At 41.4% G+C, this 17545-nt stretch overlaps 1 protein-coding gene across 1 annotated transcript in view; it reads left to right on the top strand.

Annotated features, from left to right (window-relative positions):
- The window catches only part of SLC17A8 (solute carrier family 17 member 8), a 54257-nt gene extending 38104 nt beyond the window's left edge, over window positions 1-16153 (top strand). The window contains exons 7-12 of the mRNA XM_075856703.1: window positions 866-1005; window positions 3830-3979; window positions 9841-9973; window positions 10190-10300; window positions 11932-12059; window positions 15059-16153. Of these exons, the coding sequence (XP_075712818.1) occupies window positions 866-1005; window positions 3830-3979; window positions 9841-9973; window positions 10190-10300; window positions 11932-12059; window positions 15059-15400 (1004 nt within the window). The 3' untranslated portion in view covers window positions 15401-16153. The remainder of the gene's footprint in view (window positions 1-865; window positions 1006-3829; window positions 3980-9840; window positions 9974-10189; window positions 10301-11931; window positions 12060-15058) is intronic.
- Window positions 16154-17545: the final 1392 nt, after the last annotated feature.

Here is a 17545-nt window from a genome sequence, read left to right as displayed (position 1 = left end):
AAGCCTAAGGTAGCAATGAACTAGACTAGAGTCAGGAAGCTCCATAGTCTGGCAAGGTGGAAGTGCAAGGTCCTGGTTTATATAGGAAGCCAAAAAAGTCAGACTAATTAGATAATCAAGGAAAGGAATCTTAAAGTGTACCTAACCTTTTAGTTGACTTTTCAGAATAAGCTGTCATATGTGTATACATGAGGAATAACACTATTTATGGCCATTATATGAAATGTATATGGCAGTTTCCCCTGAGCTAGTGGGTGGAGCCTAACTGCTTTCATGTTTGCCATACATTGCACACATAGGTAAGAGAACATCCTGCTACCCAATCTCATTGTAGCACACAGATAGTAACAGCAGCAACATGGAGGACTTTACACAGCAGTACTAAACATTGTAGCTGTGTATCCAACAGTGGGCTGGAGTAGAACACTTACGAGAAGCTGCAGCAGTGTCTTTGTGTGTCTCACTACCTCTCTCTCACTCTGCCTCTGCTTGTTCTTTTCTTGCCCCTCCCCTCTCCATATAATTCCATGGGCAGCTGTAACCTCATATTTTAGTGAACTGATAGGATTAAGCAGTAGATTTAGAGTGAATGGACAGTTAGGAAATAAATCAATTAATTGTACATTTAAGAGGAAACAATTAAGAGAACCTAGACAATAGATTCAGCATTGAAACTGTTCAGCAGCACCAGTAGCACAATGAAAATAGCTAGTGCCTGGGACACAAGAGTTTCTGCGTTTGAATCCTGACAACAACATTCTATGGATCCATGCAATTTGTGTGATGTTTAATCATGGACTGAGTTAAAACAATGGTTACATTAATCTCTAGTGAACATACTAATACATGAACTTTCTTCATTAAGGAATATTTGGTATGATTTGGTACGTGTTCTGGTTGCTACATGCCACAGGAAGCCCAGCTGCACATCCTTCTATTACTACTGAAGAAAGATCATACATTGAGACCAGCATTGGAGAAGGCTGTAGTTTAGTTACAACTAGTGTAAGTATAATTTTGTTATATTATGTTACATGGAGGCTACTGAAAGTAATTCATTCATTCATTTCATATAAATGATCTATTCCTTTACGTTTATTAGGAATGCCATGGTTATATGTAGTATGTGCAGTTACAAGTATGTCCACACTACATGCCCTTAATGGATTCATTTTGATCAATCAATAAAATGTTTATTTTTTAAAAGCCATAATTCTTTTATAAAGTCCAGCCTGCTAGCATGATCTAGATCAGGGGTCTCAAGCAAGAGGCCCGCGGGCCGCATGCGGCCCCTGGGGCTGTCATCTGCGGCCCGCGGGACACAGAGCCGCTAGTATCGGCGTTGCTCCGAGACTCTAGAATTCCCTGACATCGCTGTCCACATATGAACAGCGATGTCTGGGGCTTCCCCTGAGCCGGAGTCCTGAGCAGAGCGCTGGTGTCGGCTCTGCTCCGGGACTCTGTGGAATTCCCTGACATCGCTGTCCACATATGAACAGCGATGTCTGGGGCTTCCCCAGAGCCGGAGTCCCGGGCAGAGCGCTAGTACAGGCTCTGCTCCGGGACTCTGTGGAATTCCCTGACATCGCTGCCCATATATGGACAGTGTGTCAGGGTCTTGCCCAGAGCGGAGCAGAGCGCTGGTGTCGGCTCTGCTCCTGGACTCTGTGGAATTCCCTGACATCGCTGTCCACATATGAACAGCGATATCTGGGGCTTCCCCAGAGCCGGAGTCCCGAGCAGAGCGCTGGTGTCGGCTCTGCTCCGGGACTCTGTGGAATTCCCTGACATCGCTGCCCATATATGGACAGTGTGTCAGGGTCTTCCCCAGAGCGGAGTCCCGGGCAGAGCGCTATTATCGGCTCTGCTCCGGGACTCTGGGGAAGCCTCTGACATCGCTGTCCATACATCGACAATGATGTCAGGTGCTTCCCCAGAGCAGGAGTCCCAGTGATGTCAGGAGCACAGCTGGAGTCCCAGGAAGAGCCTACTAGCGCTCTGCCTGGGACTCCAGCTCTGGGCAAGCCCCTGACATCACTGGGGCAGCCTCTACAGAGGGCACTGGGGCAGCCTCTACAGAGGGCACTGGTGCAGCCTCTACAGAGGGCACTGGTGCAGCCTCTACAGAGGGCACTCGGGCAGCCTCTACAGAGGGCACTGGGGCAGCCTCTACAGAGGGAACTGGGGCATCCTCTACAGAGGGCACTTTGGCAGCCTCTACAGAGGGCACTGTGGCAGCCTCTACAGAGGGCACTGTGGCAGCCTCTACAGAGGGCACTGTGGCAGCCTCTACAGAGGGCACTGTGGCAGCCTCTACAGAGGGCACTGTGGCGTTATCTACAAGTGGGTGTGTGACAGTATCTGAAGAGGACACTGGTATTATCTAGGGGTGTGTTGCATTATCTACAGAGGGCACTGTGGCCTTATCTACAGAGGGCACTGTGGCCTTATCTACAGAGGGCACTGTGGCCTTATCTACAGAGGGCACTGTGGCCTTATCTACAGAGGGCACTGTGGCCTTATCTACAGAGTGCACTGTGGCCTTATCTAGGGGTGTGTTGCATTATCCACAGAGGGCACTGCGGCACTATCTAAAAAGGGGCTGCCCAATCTTGACATGTGTGCTAACTGAGCCGCCGGACTGCATTTAGCGACACTTAAACTGGAAAGCTGGATTGTTGAAATAAGCACGTGGAGAAATATCTCAAATTTTAAACCTAGCGCTATTATTATAGTAATGTAGTATTATTATTATTATAGTAATATAGTGTTATAGTAGTTCAAATAACTAATTGTTAAACAATAATTTTGTATTGTATCAAATTTGAAAGTAATGCGGCCCGTCAACTTCCCATTTTTTCTATATGCGGCCCACTTACCCGGCCAAGTTTGAGACCCCTGATCTAGATGAAGCTTTTATTATATGAAGTAATTTTTAAGTTAATAGATTAGTGGATATCCCAAGTATGCAAAACTGTCATATGTAATGTATTCAGGATGTTCTAAATATTAGTAATAGGAATTCCTCAAATGACAACATTTTATTGTAAATTGTATCAATTGTTAATTTTTGTTAAGACTCTGCTTGTAGTCATTGAATGGGTACCTTCTTCCGGTGGATAAAAATCTGTGATGATTACACAGGTACAAGACTTATTACAGTTACAGTACAGTTATCGGATGTCTGTTTGTATTAAACCGAGCACTTGTGTGATGATTATATTACCATGACAGATTTGTATCTGCTGAGAGTAAATAATGAAGGTTCCTATTCGATGAATGCAGAGATCTTAAAAACTATGAGGAATTATGGACATAAATATACACACAAATTATACAATGGAAAAGTTGTGCTGAGACAGGTCATAAATACTAAACCATAAGGCCTCATGCACACGACCGTAGTGGTGTGCACGGCCGTGATTTGCGGCTCGGACGGCTGTGGATTGTCACCCGCAAATCTCGTACAGTGCACGCGGCTGTGTGCATTCATTTCTATGAGCCTGGGACGCAAAATACGGCCGTAAGAAGACATGTCCTATCTTTTTTTTTGGTCCATGCTCCTGGGCAATGCACGGACCGTGGAAACAACGGTCGTGTGCATGGGCCCATTCTATTGAATGTTCGTGTGCATGGGGCCTAACAACATATTATATACTGTAAATACATAGTGTATATGTACTGTGTGTATATATATATATATATATATATATATATATATATATATATATAAAAATAAAAAAATCCTACAAATATTTGTACCCTTATTGCAGTTTAAACAGAAAAGCTCGCTCACACTTATTCAATAATTTTCGGTTTATTTTTCCAGAAATTTAAGACACCTTGGAAGAAGTTCTTTACCTCAATGCCGGTCTATGCAATCATAGTTGCAAATTTCTGCCGGAGCTGGACATTTTATTTGCTGCTGATCAGCCAGCCTGCTTACTTTGAAGAAGTGTTTGGCTTCCCAATAAGTAAGGTACGGCCTTGTTCAAATTTTAGAAGAATAAATATATTCAACGGAAGAGGGTATTTTTGTTCACATAGCACATAAAGAATGAAATTGAAAATATTTGATTCAGTTGTCCCAATGTTTTGCATATTTGTCGTGTTAAATGCTTTCTGATTGTTAATCAAAATGTAGTATTAAACAATCAGAATATTAGGAAAAAATAGGAGGACTCCTCCAGCTCACCGTTATGTGGGTCCAGGCATGGACTGCGCTCGGATCCTGCGTGGCGGCACCCGATGTGGATAAACAGAACAGAAGAAATTTGATCCAGCGCTGGTTGATTTAAAAGGAAACGATGTTGCAACTTTATTCGTACAAATCGTAAAATCCGATGGAGGTAAGGGTGCTGGCTCATTACTGATGTAACCACCCTTACCTCCATCGGATTTTACCATTTGTACGAATAAAGTTGGAACATCGTTTCCATTTAAATCAACCAGCGCTGGATCAAATTTCTTCTGTTCTGTTTAATCAGAATATTAGTCATATAAGACAGTTTTTGTTTAATTATTATTTATCATTTATTTAGGGATCACTTATCATACACACATATATAACCTAAGTCAGTAAGTACCTGCACCTAAAAACTTAATTTTCGTACCACCACCAGCATCATTAATTGTAACCAAAATATTTCTATAATTTCAGATCTGCCTTTGAGGGAATTTATATCAATCTTTTAGACACATCAGTTTCTGTGCATGAACTGCTTGTTTTCAATCTTAGCACAACTCTTTTGCATTTAGGTCAGAACAGGCAAGCCAAAAACTTTTGTTTTGGATTATAGTTTTCATGCATCACACAAGTAAAGCTTCAGCTTATGGACCCATGGCCAAGCCATTTTCAGTACATTGCAGAATTAAAGTTTCAGTTAAAGAGACATGGTCATTTAAAACCCACAGTATGCTGTGATTTGACCAACTTTATATGCTATTTTTCGCTTATAGCTACTGACAGGTTCTCGCTCGCTTTTATGTTCTGCCTAGTTTCTTCCAACCCGTTTTGGTATCTTATTTATCGGTATCATGTGCTTATCTTACTCTTTACTCTTTACGACTCCAATAATTTTCCCTGTCTTGTTGAAAACAATAAAAATGTCACAGCGAAATGTAATGTCACTTTTGATACAGGAACTGATACCCCCACCAATCACTGGAACGAGAGGGTAGTAGCTTAACATTTTGCCCCTTTAAGTTTTTATAACCTTTTTCAGGGTTTCTCATGTGTGAGCAATAGACGTTGTATGTGCCTGTACACCATATGCTGTAGATATCTGAAGAGGTACAGTACTCAGCCAAGGGCTTCTGCTCCTTCAGTCCAGTGATCGGAACGGTCTCAGCAACTAGACCCCATCAATTAAAACTTATGTCAGATGTTTTTGTTTTTTTAATGGAAGTTACATCTTCAAGCCCTTAATGCAGCATAACAACAGTGTACGTCATCGTGCAGGGAAAGAATTATAGAGCGGGCTATATTACTACTGACACCTCGCACTAATGGCCAGGATCAGACATGAATTTGATCCTGGCCGTTTAACCATTAGATGCCGTGGTCTATAGCGATTGTGGCATTTTAGTCCTTAGAAAGAGAGGACGACCCCCTCCGACAGCCCATCATGCCAAGCAGCCTGTAGTCCTAATGAATGACCCCAGGCCTGCCATCTTTCTTCTCCTATTAAGATAGGAGATGGTAATAATCACAATATACTGCAATAAATTAGTATTGCAGTGTATTGTACCAGCGAACTAACGATTGCTGGGCAAGTTCCCTAGGAGGACTAATAAAAAATAAAGCTACATTATTTAACCCGCAGGATGAAGAATATAATATAAATGAATAAAAATGCCAGAATTGCTGGTTTTTTGGTCCCCTTAGCGCTAAAGAAAATGTGAAAAAAAAATGATTAAAAGTCAAATGTACCAAAAAATGGTAGCAATAAAGACTACAGCTCGCCCAGCAAGAAATAAGCATTCACGGCGCTCAATCGATGGAAAAATTAAAAAGTTATGGCTGTCAGAATATGGTGATACAAAACAAATTTTCTTTTAACAAATACTTTTTTCTTTTTAAAAGTAGTAAAACATTAAAAAAACTATATACATTTAGTATCACCGTAATTGTATGGACCCGCCAGTCAGTCCAATATGGAATGCATTTTTGTCCAGTCTTTCGATTATGGTGACGTGGTAAATCATGAAATTATGCGAGGCTAGAGCAAAAGCGTAGCTAGAGAGCGCTGGTGGGGCATGTGCCTGGGTACTGTGTACTAGGGGAGCATTAACAAGATTATCTTTGAAGACAGGATTTTTCACCAGCAATTTGGTACTGCAATGGGGAGTCCAACTGCTCCCACCTATGCAAATTTATTTCTTGGCTGGTGGGAGGAGACAATTGTTTTTGGGGAGAGTTTCTCCAAGTGGACTTCGTCAATAGGGATCTGGATCAGATATATTGATGACGTGCTGCTGTTCTGGAATTCAACAGTGGAAGAATTCAATAGTTTTGTGGCTGCCCTTAACCAGAACGATCTAGGGCTAAGGTTCACATGTGAAATCAGCAATCAGGAACTGTCTTTCTTAGACCTTAAAATTACAAAAACATCAGAGGGTACAATCCGTACTCAAGTACATTGTAAAGAAACAGCAACCAACAGTTTCCTGCAATGGAACAGTTGTCATCCTTATCCCCTTAAACGCGGTATTCCCAAGGGTCAGTTCATGAGAGTACGCCGGAATTGCAGCTCCATGGACGACTTCGAGAGACAGGCACAGGAACTTACAACCAGATTGAAGGATAGAGGTTTCCCTAAGGGAGTAATCAGAAAGGCCTATGTGGGAGCGAGAGATGCGGACAGGCAGAGTCTTCTTGTTCCTAGACAACGAAGGGAAGAGAGAGTTACGAGACTTATAGGCACTTATGATTCTAAACAATGTGAAATTATGCAGATCCTGAAGAGGTATTGGCGTATTCTTAGTACTGATGTAGATTTGATAGATCAGATTACGCAATGGCCTTCAGTCACATTCCGGAGAGGGAAAAACATCAGGGACAGAGTTATGCATAGTTGTTTTGATCCCATTGCACCTAAAGGAACATGGCTGGACAGACAAATACCAGGCACACATAGATGCGGTAGGTGCAAGGCTTGTGATTTTATTCAAAAAGGTGACAAGTTTAGGAGTGTCGTTACGCAATTGGAATATGACATTCGTGATTTTGTCAATTGTAAAACAGCAGGGGTGGTATATCTGATAACATGTCCATGTCCACTGAATTATGTGGGAAAAACGGTGCGGCAGTTTCGGCGCCGGATCAGAGAACATGTTGGCGACATTGCGAATTCTAGAGATACTCCTATATCCAAACATGTACACGATACACATCAGGGTCGTGCAGAATGTCTTAAATTTCAAGCAATTGAACTCATTAGGCCTCCCAAACGGGGAGGTGACTGGGATAACCTCATACTACGAAAGGAAGCCCAGTGGATCTATAGATTGGCGTGCACACAACCAGGGGGTTTAAATGAGCAGACAAACTATGCATGTTTTATTTAAACATTCATTTAAACATGCATTTCCATGGCCAGTTATCCCTTCAGGATAGTAAGAGACCCACATGGTCGTCATGACAGGTGGTCTCTTAATTATCAATGATCATCATGTGGGCAGTCTGGCTATGGTTCCTTATTCAGTAGGTGTTCAAATGACACTTTATAGTGGGGTAGACATTCATTTATCTACACAATATGTATTATCAGTGTAGTTGTTTATCAATGGCAGTCCAGCTGCGGGTTTTGAGCTGATCCGCAACACTTACCCAAACTTTAAATATCGATATACTCCTTCTTTGCAGTGGTGAGTTCCTGGCAGCATGGGCGACTCGATTGTGGCCTCTACTGCGCCTGCGCGTTCGGCATTTGATGCGGTCGATGTTGGTTCCTGGCTGTCAGCTGATGGCCGGGAGTCACATGGACAGGTGTCACGAATTCGATTGGTGAGTGTGATTGGCTGTTTCGATTGGCGGTGCCGAGGACAGGGGGAGGAGTCAGATGCTTTAAATAACTTAGAGTCCCAGAATGAAGCATGCCGCTGACATCTATGCGAGCATGCTTCCGTGGAGCACAGCAGAATACCTGCTGCTGAACTAAATATCGCTGGCATCCCGGCCAGAGTGACCAAGCTACAGACCCCTGATGATGAGTATTGAAACGCGTAGGGTCGGTTGTGAATAGGAATTTTTAGCATTGGGAACACTAGCATTGTTTGTATACCTTAACACTAGGAGCTTCCGGTGCGGTTATCACGGACTCTAGTGTGAATTAGGGTCAAGACTATTGTTATGCCCATTTTTCAAATGCTGATTCCGTATTGATATTCTTGTTGAACACTGAGCTATAGGAGGTTCACAATTGAATTAGAACTCAGTGTTTATTATTTAATACGTTTTTATACACACGGTGGGGCTTTTTCACAGTGGTGATTGTACCCCTGTTTTTAGAGAGTTATAAATAAAAAATGTTTATATTTTACTCATATATCACACCAGTGAATCCTTTAAAATTGTCATGTTGTGGGAGCACAATTGAATATATCTTTGAAATACAGTGAATTGAGCATTAACAAGATGCCCTGCTTTGGTTAAGGTGTTTAGCTAAAGGGCTAGGGGAGTAAACAGAATATTGGCCCTAGATGATGAAAAACAAATCTACGATTCTGGCGAAGAGTGCCCTACAGTTCCTTGTTTGTACTTTTCTTTGTGACTCACTTTGGCATGCAAGCTACTCCCTTGGAGGTTCATCACAGTTGTAAGTCTTCTTTTGGCATAGGCAGAGGCGTAGGTAGGTTCTCCTGCACCCGGGGAAAAGATTCAGATTGGCGCCCCCCAACTTATTTCCCGACTTCTCCTTCCCCCTCACCATGTTTGCTTTCTCTACACACATAGCCCCCTATAGATAGCACCACACACAGCCCCCTGTAGATAATGCCACACACAGCCCCCTCTTGTATATAACGCCACACAGCCCCCTGTAGATAGCTCCACACACAGCCCCCCTTGTAGTTAACACCACACAGCCCCCCTCTTGTAGATAGCGCCACACAGCCCCCCTTTGTAAATATCGCCACACAGCCCCCCTTGTAGATAGAGCCGCACACATCACCCCCTTGTACTTAGCACCACACGGTAAACAGAGCAGAGAGCGGTAGCCTACCGCTACCACTCTGCACTCTGCCTGACGTGACTCACCAGAGGAGCCGAGGAGGTCATGCGGCGCAGGCAGCGGCGGAGTTCCTTCTGACTAGGGTCGGTGACAGCCCGGGAATGGACCAGTCCAGTCACCTGACCTGAATCCTCTGACCCCATTTCACTGACGTGAGGTCACGTGACAGGTTAGGTGACTGGACTGGTCCACTCCTTTGCCGTCACAGACCTCAGTCAGAACGCCGCCGCATGAACTACTGGCTCTTTCTAACGCTGATCGCTGCTACAGGTGTCCGACATACAGGGCGCCTAACAGCAGTGATCAGCTGCTCTGCGGCACCCCCCTTCCCTACCACCTAGTTGCGCCCGGGGCACATGCCCCGTCTGCCCGCCCCTGGCATAGGTCATATTAGTATAAATGTTGTCATTTAGGCATTGCGTTTGGCCGGGTCTTCTTGGTCTAATTTTATATTTTTAACTTAAGAACCCATTCAGTGTGAAAAGTATAGAATAATAGATGTCTGAACTAACTCAGAGTTGTTAGGATATGATCCTTTTCAGCCGTGCCCTAAACCAATGACATTATAAGCTGTAACAAAATACTAAAATTTTTTTCTGTTTCTCAGGTTGGTCTACTTTCTGCAGTTCCACACATGGTTATGACAATCATTGTACCCATTGGAGGACAGTTGGCAGATTTGTTAAGAAGCAGACAGATACTGAGCACCACAACTGTAAGAAAAATCATGAACTGTGGAGGTACTAGATTATTATGTTATGTTCCTCTATCTGTATATTTTAGATATTTATTAATGAAAAACATCAGGCAAGCATGTGAGTAATGGTTTTAGAGTTCAATATATTACTTTAAAATTTGCACTTTGCTCTCTATTGTGTTTAGTAAATGATTTATTGTAAACCCAGTGGGTTATAGTGACCTACAAATAGTAATAATTTCACCATATTTATGTACAGGTTTTGGAATGGAGGCCACTCTTCTGCTGGTGGTTGGCTACTCTCATACTAAGGTCGTTTCAATTTCCTTTCTCGTACTTGCTGTAGGATTCAGTGGTTTTGCTATATCAGGTGAGCACTGCTAGTCTGTTTTTCAGTTAATTTTCTACTATTATTTACTGTTTTTACTATTAATATAAGGCCCCATGCACACAAACGTATTTTAGCGGCCGCAATTCACCCACAAATCTGCGGGTGAATCACGGCCCCATTCATTTCAATGGGCCCATGCACACAACCATGGAAACCACGGTCCGTGAATTGCCCAGGAGCCTGGATCGCAAAAAGATAGGACATGTCTTATTACGGCTGTATTTTGCGGTTCAGGCTCATAGAAATGAATGCACGAGGCCATGTGAACGACCCGCGATTTGCGGGCGGCTCCCGGGTGACACTTTGCGGCCGTCTGAGCCGCAAATCACGCCCGTGCACACCACTACGGTCGTGTGCATGAGGCCTAAGTATGTCTATAGTATAAAATTCAACAATCCATTTTGTTTAATTATAGGCAAATCTATCTATCTATCTATCTATCTATCTATCTATCTATCTATCTATCTATCTATCTATCTATCTATCTATCTATCTATCTATCTATCTATCTATCTATCTATCTATCTATCTATCTATCTATCTATCTATCTCATGGATTAGCTGGAAACTGTGAGGTGTTCCATTTACAAGTTTGACCCTAGATCAATCACAGTTGTTAGAAGCTTTTTATTGCTATTTTATTGTTATTAAATGTTACTGCCTTGCCAGTTTAGTTGTTTGTTTACTTCTCCTTAAATGTTTTTTTTCTACCTATTCCCCCAAATTATTCCTTTCTAATCAGTCATTGTCCCACACAATATATCCATTTTAATTATTCTATATCACTGATGCGGAAAAAGATACTTTAACACGATTAGTTGTAATTAAATGTCCATCAGTGTTGCCTCCCGTTTTAATTTCTTCAGATAAAGACACAAATATTTGCGCATTGTTATAATTAATGAATGTTGTACTTGATAACATCTGGGTAATCAGCCAGTTGGAGAATCTGATTCTAGAATGTAAATAATATTGGCTTCGCTCTGTTGTTTTCTTGCCAGGCCTACAATGTGATGCTGATTAGTAAATCACCGAGCAAGGATGCCAGGGGCTGCCATTATACATGAATAATCTTTCTGTATCCCAATATGGCATCTGAACCCAGTACATTATCCGATATTGCTAATATGTGTGGAAAGATAATATGAAAACTAAGGATGATATTATATTACAACAAAAAAGTGATGCTAAAAGATATATTCTTATATATCTATATATCTCTCTCTCTGTAAATAATGTAGATGTAAGAGGCAATCATCTCTAGATGTGCTGTGGGCAAACAAAGCCCGAAATAAGAACCCACTAATAGTGTTGGTCCACACTAGGAGGGCCTGATTCTTGTTCACCATTATTCACTCTTTTCTCATCATTGGTGGAACTTTCCTCAGTTCACACCACCCTTATCAGTGTCTTCTTATTATTCATCATGTATCCCCAAAATATTCCACAGCTTTTTACAGTCAGTGAAGTTTGTATAGAACATCTGTTTTATATCTGTGAACAGCAATTTTGCTTTGTCTTTAGATCCCTACAGAATTCTGAAGGCTTTCCGTGTCTCTATCAGCAATGAGTTACTAGTCTGTAATAGTTAATATACTTTCTTGTTGTAGGTTTTAATGTCAATCATCTGGACATTGCACCAAGATATGCCAGTATTCTCATGGGGATATCCAATGGTGTTGGAACCTTATCCGGAATGGTGTGCCCACTAATTGTTGGTGCTATGACAAAGCACAAGGTAAAAGCTCAAGGTCAATGTAGATTCAGGACATGCGGTTACTATTGCAGAAGTGCTTGCAGAGCAGCAGTGTCAGACACTCGAATATGATCGCGTATGTTACTGTATATATATATATATATATTTATATTTTAATAGTTTAATCTCTAAAGACATTAAAAATGACTTGTCACTTTCTCATCATCATACATCATACAGTTTTATTCTTTGATAAATGTGACTGCGCTTTGCTCATTTTTATTATTAAGGTAAAAAAGTATGTTTTGCTTTTTGTTGCTTGTGATGTAGTATTTGTTTTGAGCTTAGGAGCTGCATACTGTTTTACTATTGAAATAAATTTGCAAGCAGTATGAAATAAGTCCCCTAGGGGTTATTGCAGGGCACCAGAATTTTATGCCCATGCAGGGGATTTGGAAAGACAAAATTGTGTGCAAGGGAGGACATTCACTTTAAGCCTTTACTAGCCAATGTCCAGAAAGGGTGTCCAAAAAACTGACAACCACATTGGGTGCTTTTTTGTGGCATTTGGGAATAAAGCCTCCTTAATACATAATAGTATATGATTATAATATAATTTCTATTGACATTTTTTCCAAGTTGGTTTCTGTAAAAAAAGCCAACAAAGAAAATGCACCTTACCCTCAACACCCCCTCCCCCTTGTATTTGCCAATGTACGTCCCACAAGATATCGAGCATTTCAAGAGGAAAATGAGAAATTACATTATACACAATAAAGATAGTGCTCTAGTTGCATGTGAAAAAAATACCCACAAGTATATATTACGTCAGGTGTTAGTGGTGTTAGAGGTTAGGACATAAAATATATCAAATGGAAAAGAAATACAATCCAAAGAGATACATTTTGCTATAAAATGTTTATATATAGAACTGAATTTGGCAGCCGATCTCTTAATAAGTCGAGAAAAAGTGAGCGAAAGCTGGGCAAGTCCCGGAGAATTCAGTCACAGAGCCCACATTATTTCTTCATACCTCTCTTTTAATGACCAAATACTTTTAAATGTCTGAGAGTATTAACCCTCGCTATAAATCTCCCAAGTGGGAGATAATCAACTCACGGCCTGGTATAAAAGCTTATATTTTGCATTTCTGCAAGTCTCTGATGCCACAATGTCAGCTACATACAAGCAAACTATGGGATTTAAATTTAAAGAGATGTCATACACCTTAATAATAAAGCCCAAATACCGACTTTAGACAATTCTACCTTGCATAGAAGAATCCGGTACCCGTGGCACAACATCAATCTCATAATGAGTTGTCTATGAGCCCCTATTTTATGGAGTTATAAAGGTGTTCTATAAATCCTATAGAACAATTTGACATAAATCCTATACAACACATTTGGGACAGCCGTTGTGCCTCAATGAGGGATAAAACAAGGACTCAAAATCTTCCTTCCACTTGACTTTTACTGTAAGGTAAAAAAATTTAAGGTAGACTACTAATAGGTAACGGTGGTGGAGAGATTTATTTCCTTTGTGCCCACTTCCCAAACTGCAGTTGGGAAAACATGTACGTTTGAGGCAAGCGTGCTAGGAGTATCTCTAATTTGGACTGAGAATGTATGTCTCAATTGTTCAAATTGGTAGAAGTCACTAATTTAAGTAAGTTATAAATTTGTTGGAGTTGTGAGAAGGACTGAAGTCTATCACTCCTGAAAATAAGGGCCTGTTCACATCAGCATTGCACTTCCGTTGAGGGGTTCTGTCGGAGGTTTCATGATCTCAATGGTGACGGAAACTTTACTAATGGTTTCCGTTTGTCTCTGTTGTGAACGGGTTCCATTGTTTTGACGGAATCAATAGCGCAGTCGACATTGATATCAATGGTGATGCAAAAGGAAGCTAAGGTTTAAGTGATCCCTTTGCATTTACACCTGTCAAACCAAGTTAGATTTGAAATAAAAGTGAATGAGGTAAATGAGGTAAACCCACATTATTTCCTAGAAAATCCCGCACCTTCCATGCATAGCATTAATCATCGGATACTCTTTGGTAGACAGACAAAAGACCCTGCTTCCAAGGCCCTCAGTAAGTGTCTATGATGAAAAAACTGACCTTATAACTTGACTGAGTTAATAGGAAGATCAGCTCCACTTCCCTTTAAGTGTTTAAGCTGAGCAACAAGGTGATATAACTATGGTTTAGAGATGTCCCGACTTCTGTTCTCTTTGGAGCATTGTAGGGTAACTAATTTGATCCTTTGAACACCTTTCTTCCAAATTAGGTCACTGTAAGTACCATTAGGTCTCCTTCACACACATTTTTTTTCCAGCGTTTTAAAAAGTATGTAAAAAAAGCCATGCGTTTCAGATGTTTTTTTACATGCATTTTTGGTGGTGTATTGTACATTTTTTACATGCGTTTTTTCTGGTACTTTTCAAGTCCTATAGAGAAGCCTATAAAAAAAAACACCATATCTAGAGCATGCTCTAGTAACACTGACCCCAATAATGTTACAAAAATACCACAAAACAAAACACAGTGTAAGAAGATCAATCTTAAGTTTTCCAAAATGTAATAAAAATCTAATAAATTATTTAAAACTTGAGTAGCACCAGAATTGTCACCCTCAGGAGTCCCAGTAAAAGGCATGATGACAGACTTATCTTAATTTATGGTTAGCCCAGATAGGCTTCCAAAGTGATCAATTACCGACATACCTGCATTTAAAGATGTGGGCCATTGCCCGAGATACAATAACATGTCATCAGTGTATAACGCCACCTTTTCACATGAATTACCATAGTGGAGCGCCTGTACAGCTGGTAAAGCTTGTGGCGTTGCTGTCAGAGGTATGATGGCTCAGGATAGTATAGTAGATGTTTGAGTGGGATATCTTGGTTCACATAGTAGTATATAATAACAGTTTGGTTCTAGGCTTCCATGTGAGATCATGATTCATGAACATGGATCATGTATTGCCAATCCTTTAATATTGCTATATTTTAATTATATCGCTTTTATTTTCTTTGTAGACTCGTGAAGAATGGCAAAACGTATTTCTGATTGCTGCTATAGTCCACTACAGTGGTGTTGTATTTTATGGCATTTTTGCTTCAGGAGAGAAGCAGGACTGGGCAGATCCAGAGAGCCTTAGTGAGGATAAATGTGGTATTATAGAGAATGACGAACTAGCAGAAGAAACTGAACTGAATAACGAATCCTTTACCAGTCCAAGTAAAATGACCACGTATGGTGCTACCATCCATAGCAATGAAGCTCGCAAGGCCGGCTGGAGGAAAAAGAAAGAAATGACACAGGACTTTGATGAACAGACATCCTACAACTATGAAAATGGAAATTTTCAGGACTCCTAATTCTGCAGGAACTGTAGTTCTGTTCAAGTGAAGTATTGTTAACAAGACCTCCATTAAGTATTACTATGAAACTAGTTTGATTGGTTGATTGTTTCTAAATGTTGATGAGGTGGAAAATGTTATTCTGTTTATTGACTGAACATATTGACTTCTTATACCATTCCATGGTATAGCGCGCTCTGATAGTAGTCTGACTTTTCATGCTATGCAACATTAATCTGCATGACGTCATAATGGTTACCATGTCTCTTTTAAATATTTTTATGTTTAAGAATGAGCCCCCTATAAGAACTTATACTTTCTCTCTTAATTTAATATTTAATACCCAGATCCTAGATGTGTGAATGTTTTATGTTAATATTTAAAGATAGAGTATATCAACAATTCAGCACCTCTTTCGATAATGATGCAGTAACGCCTACAAATAGGTGAAGCGGCCTATTTGTCTTCATATATTAAAGGCAGCTTTATTTGTGTCTATACATCTCAGATTCCTATTTTTGTATTTAATATAAAATAGGTATTACTTGAGGCAACCCATTAAACATGTCCTGTTTCAGCATTTTTTTAATCTACTGTATTTCATTTCTATGGGCCTTCATTGCATATAGCAGAGGCGTAGCTAGGTTCTCCAGCACCCGGGGCAAAGATTCAGTTTGGCGCCCCCCCCCCCAACCTCTTTCCCGACATCTCCTTCCCCCTCGCCGTGTTTTTTTTCTCTACCAATCAACGTGTCATTTATTTTTATGTAACGCGAGCATAAAATTATTTGTACATTTCACAAGCAATATGGTTCTATATACAGCCCCAGAAGCAAGCTCACTACATATATACAACACCAGCACAAATACAGCTCAATTTAGTGCAACCCCTGCCGTATAGGTGTGGACGGCGTAAAACTACAGCTCCCACCATGGCCCAAACAATGATAAGGATATGCTGGGAGATGCTGTTTCACAAAAAAAAAATCCTATCATAATCATCTCTCTGCAGATCATACAGTGACTACAGTGCTGATTAGAGGCAGAATAAACATTTACATTAAGTGACTCACCGGTGATGTCTCAGATTCTAGTTCTTTCTCTCCATCCGGTCCAGACCTCTATGGTGACTTCTCCCGGTCACAGCCCATTTCTGCAGTTTGCCGCTCACATGTCTTCAGCTTCTCACTTTTCCAACATTTCTGCACCTATAAATAAATATAAAGTTATCATTATACCACACACTATGCCCCTAAATATAATAGCGCCATACACTGCACCTCTAATTATAATAGCACCATACACCGTGTCCCACACACACACTGTGCCCCCTGTAGATAGTGCCTGCCATAGAGCCCCCTGTAGATAGTGCCTGCCATAGAGCCCCCTGTAGATAGTGCCCCCATATAGCCCACCCCTGTATATAGTGTCCCACAAATAACCCCCTATAGTGCTCTACAGATAGCCCACCCCTGTATATAGCCCCCTGTAGATATAGCCCACCCCTGTATATAGAGCTCTACAGATAGCCCAATCATGTATGTAGCCCCCTGTAGATATAGCCCACCCCTGTATATAGTGTTTCACAGATAGCCCACCCCTGTATATAGCCCCCTTGTACATATAGTCCACCCTTGTATATAGTGCTCCACTAGATAGTCCACCCCTGTATATAGTGCTCCACAGATAGCCCACCCCTGTATATACTATATACAAGGGTGGGCTATCTGTGGAGCACTACATACAGGGGTGGGCTATATCTACAGGGGGACTATATACAGGGGTGGCCTATATCTACAGGGGGACTATATACAGGGGTGGCCTATATCTACAGGGGGACTATATACAGGGGTGGGCTATATACAGGGGTGGGCTATATCTACAGGGGGACCATATCTACAGGGGGACCATATCTACAGGGGGACCATATCTACAGGGCTGGGCTATACACAGGGGGGCTATATCTACAGTGGTGGGCTATACACAGGGGGGCTATCTACAGGGGTGGGCTATACACAGGGGGGCTATATCTACAGAGGGGGGGCTATACACGGGGAATATATCTACAGGGGGCTATATCTACAGGGGGGGCTATCTATGGAGCACCATATACAGGGGTGGGCTATATCTACAGGGGGCTATATACTATGTAGCCCACCCCTGT

Source organism: Rhinoderma darwinii, chromosome 3 (assembly GCF_050947455.1).
Source record: "Rhinoderma darwinii isolate aRhiDar2 chromosome 3, aRhiDar2.hap1, whole genome shotgun sequence".
Classification (NCBI taxonomy): Eukaryota; Metazoa; Chordata; class Amphibia; order Anura; family Rhinodermatidae; genus Rhinoderma; species Rhinoderma darwinii.
Note: the sequence above shows the minus strand (reverse complement) of the source record. Positions and strands in the feature narration are given on the sequence as shown.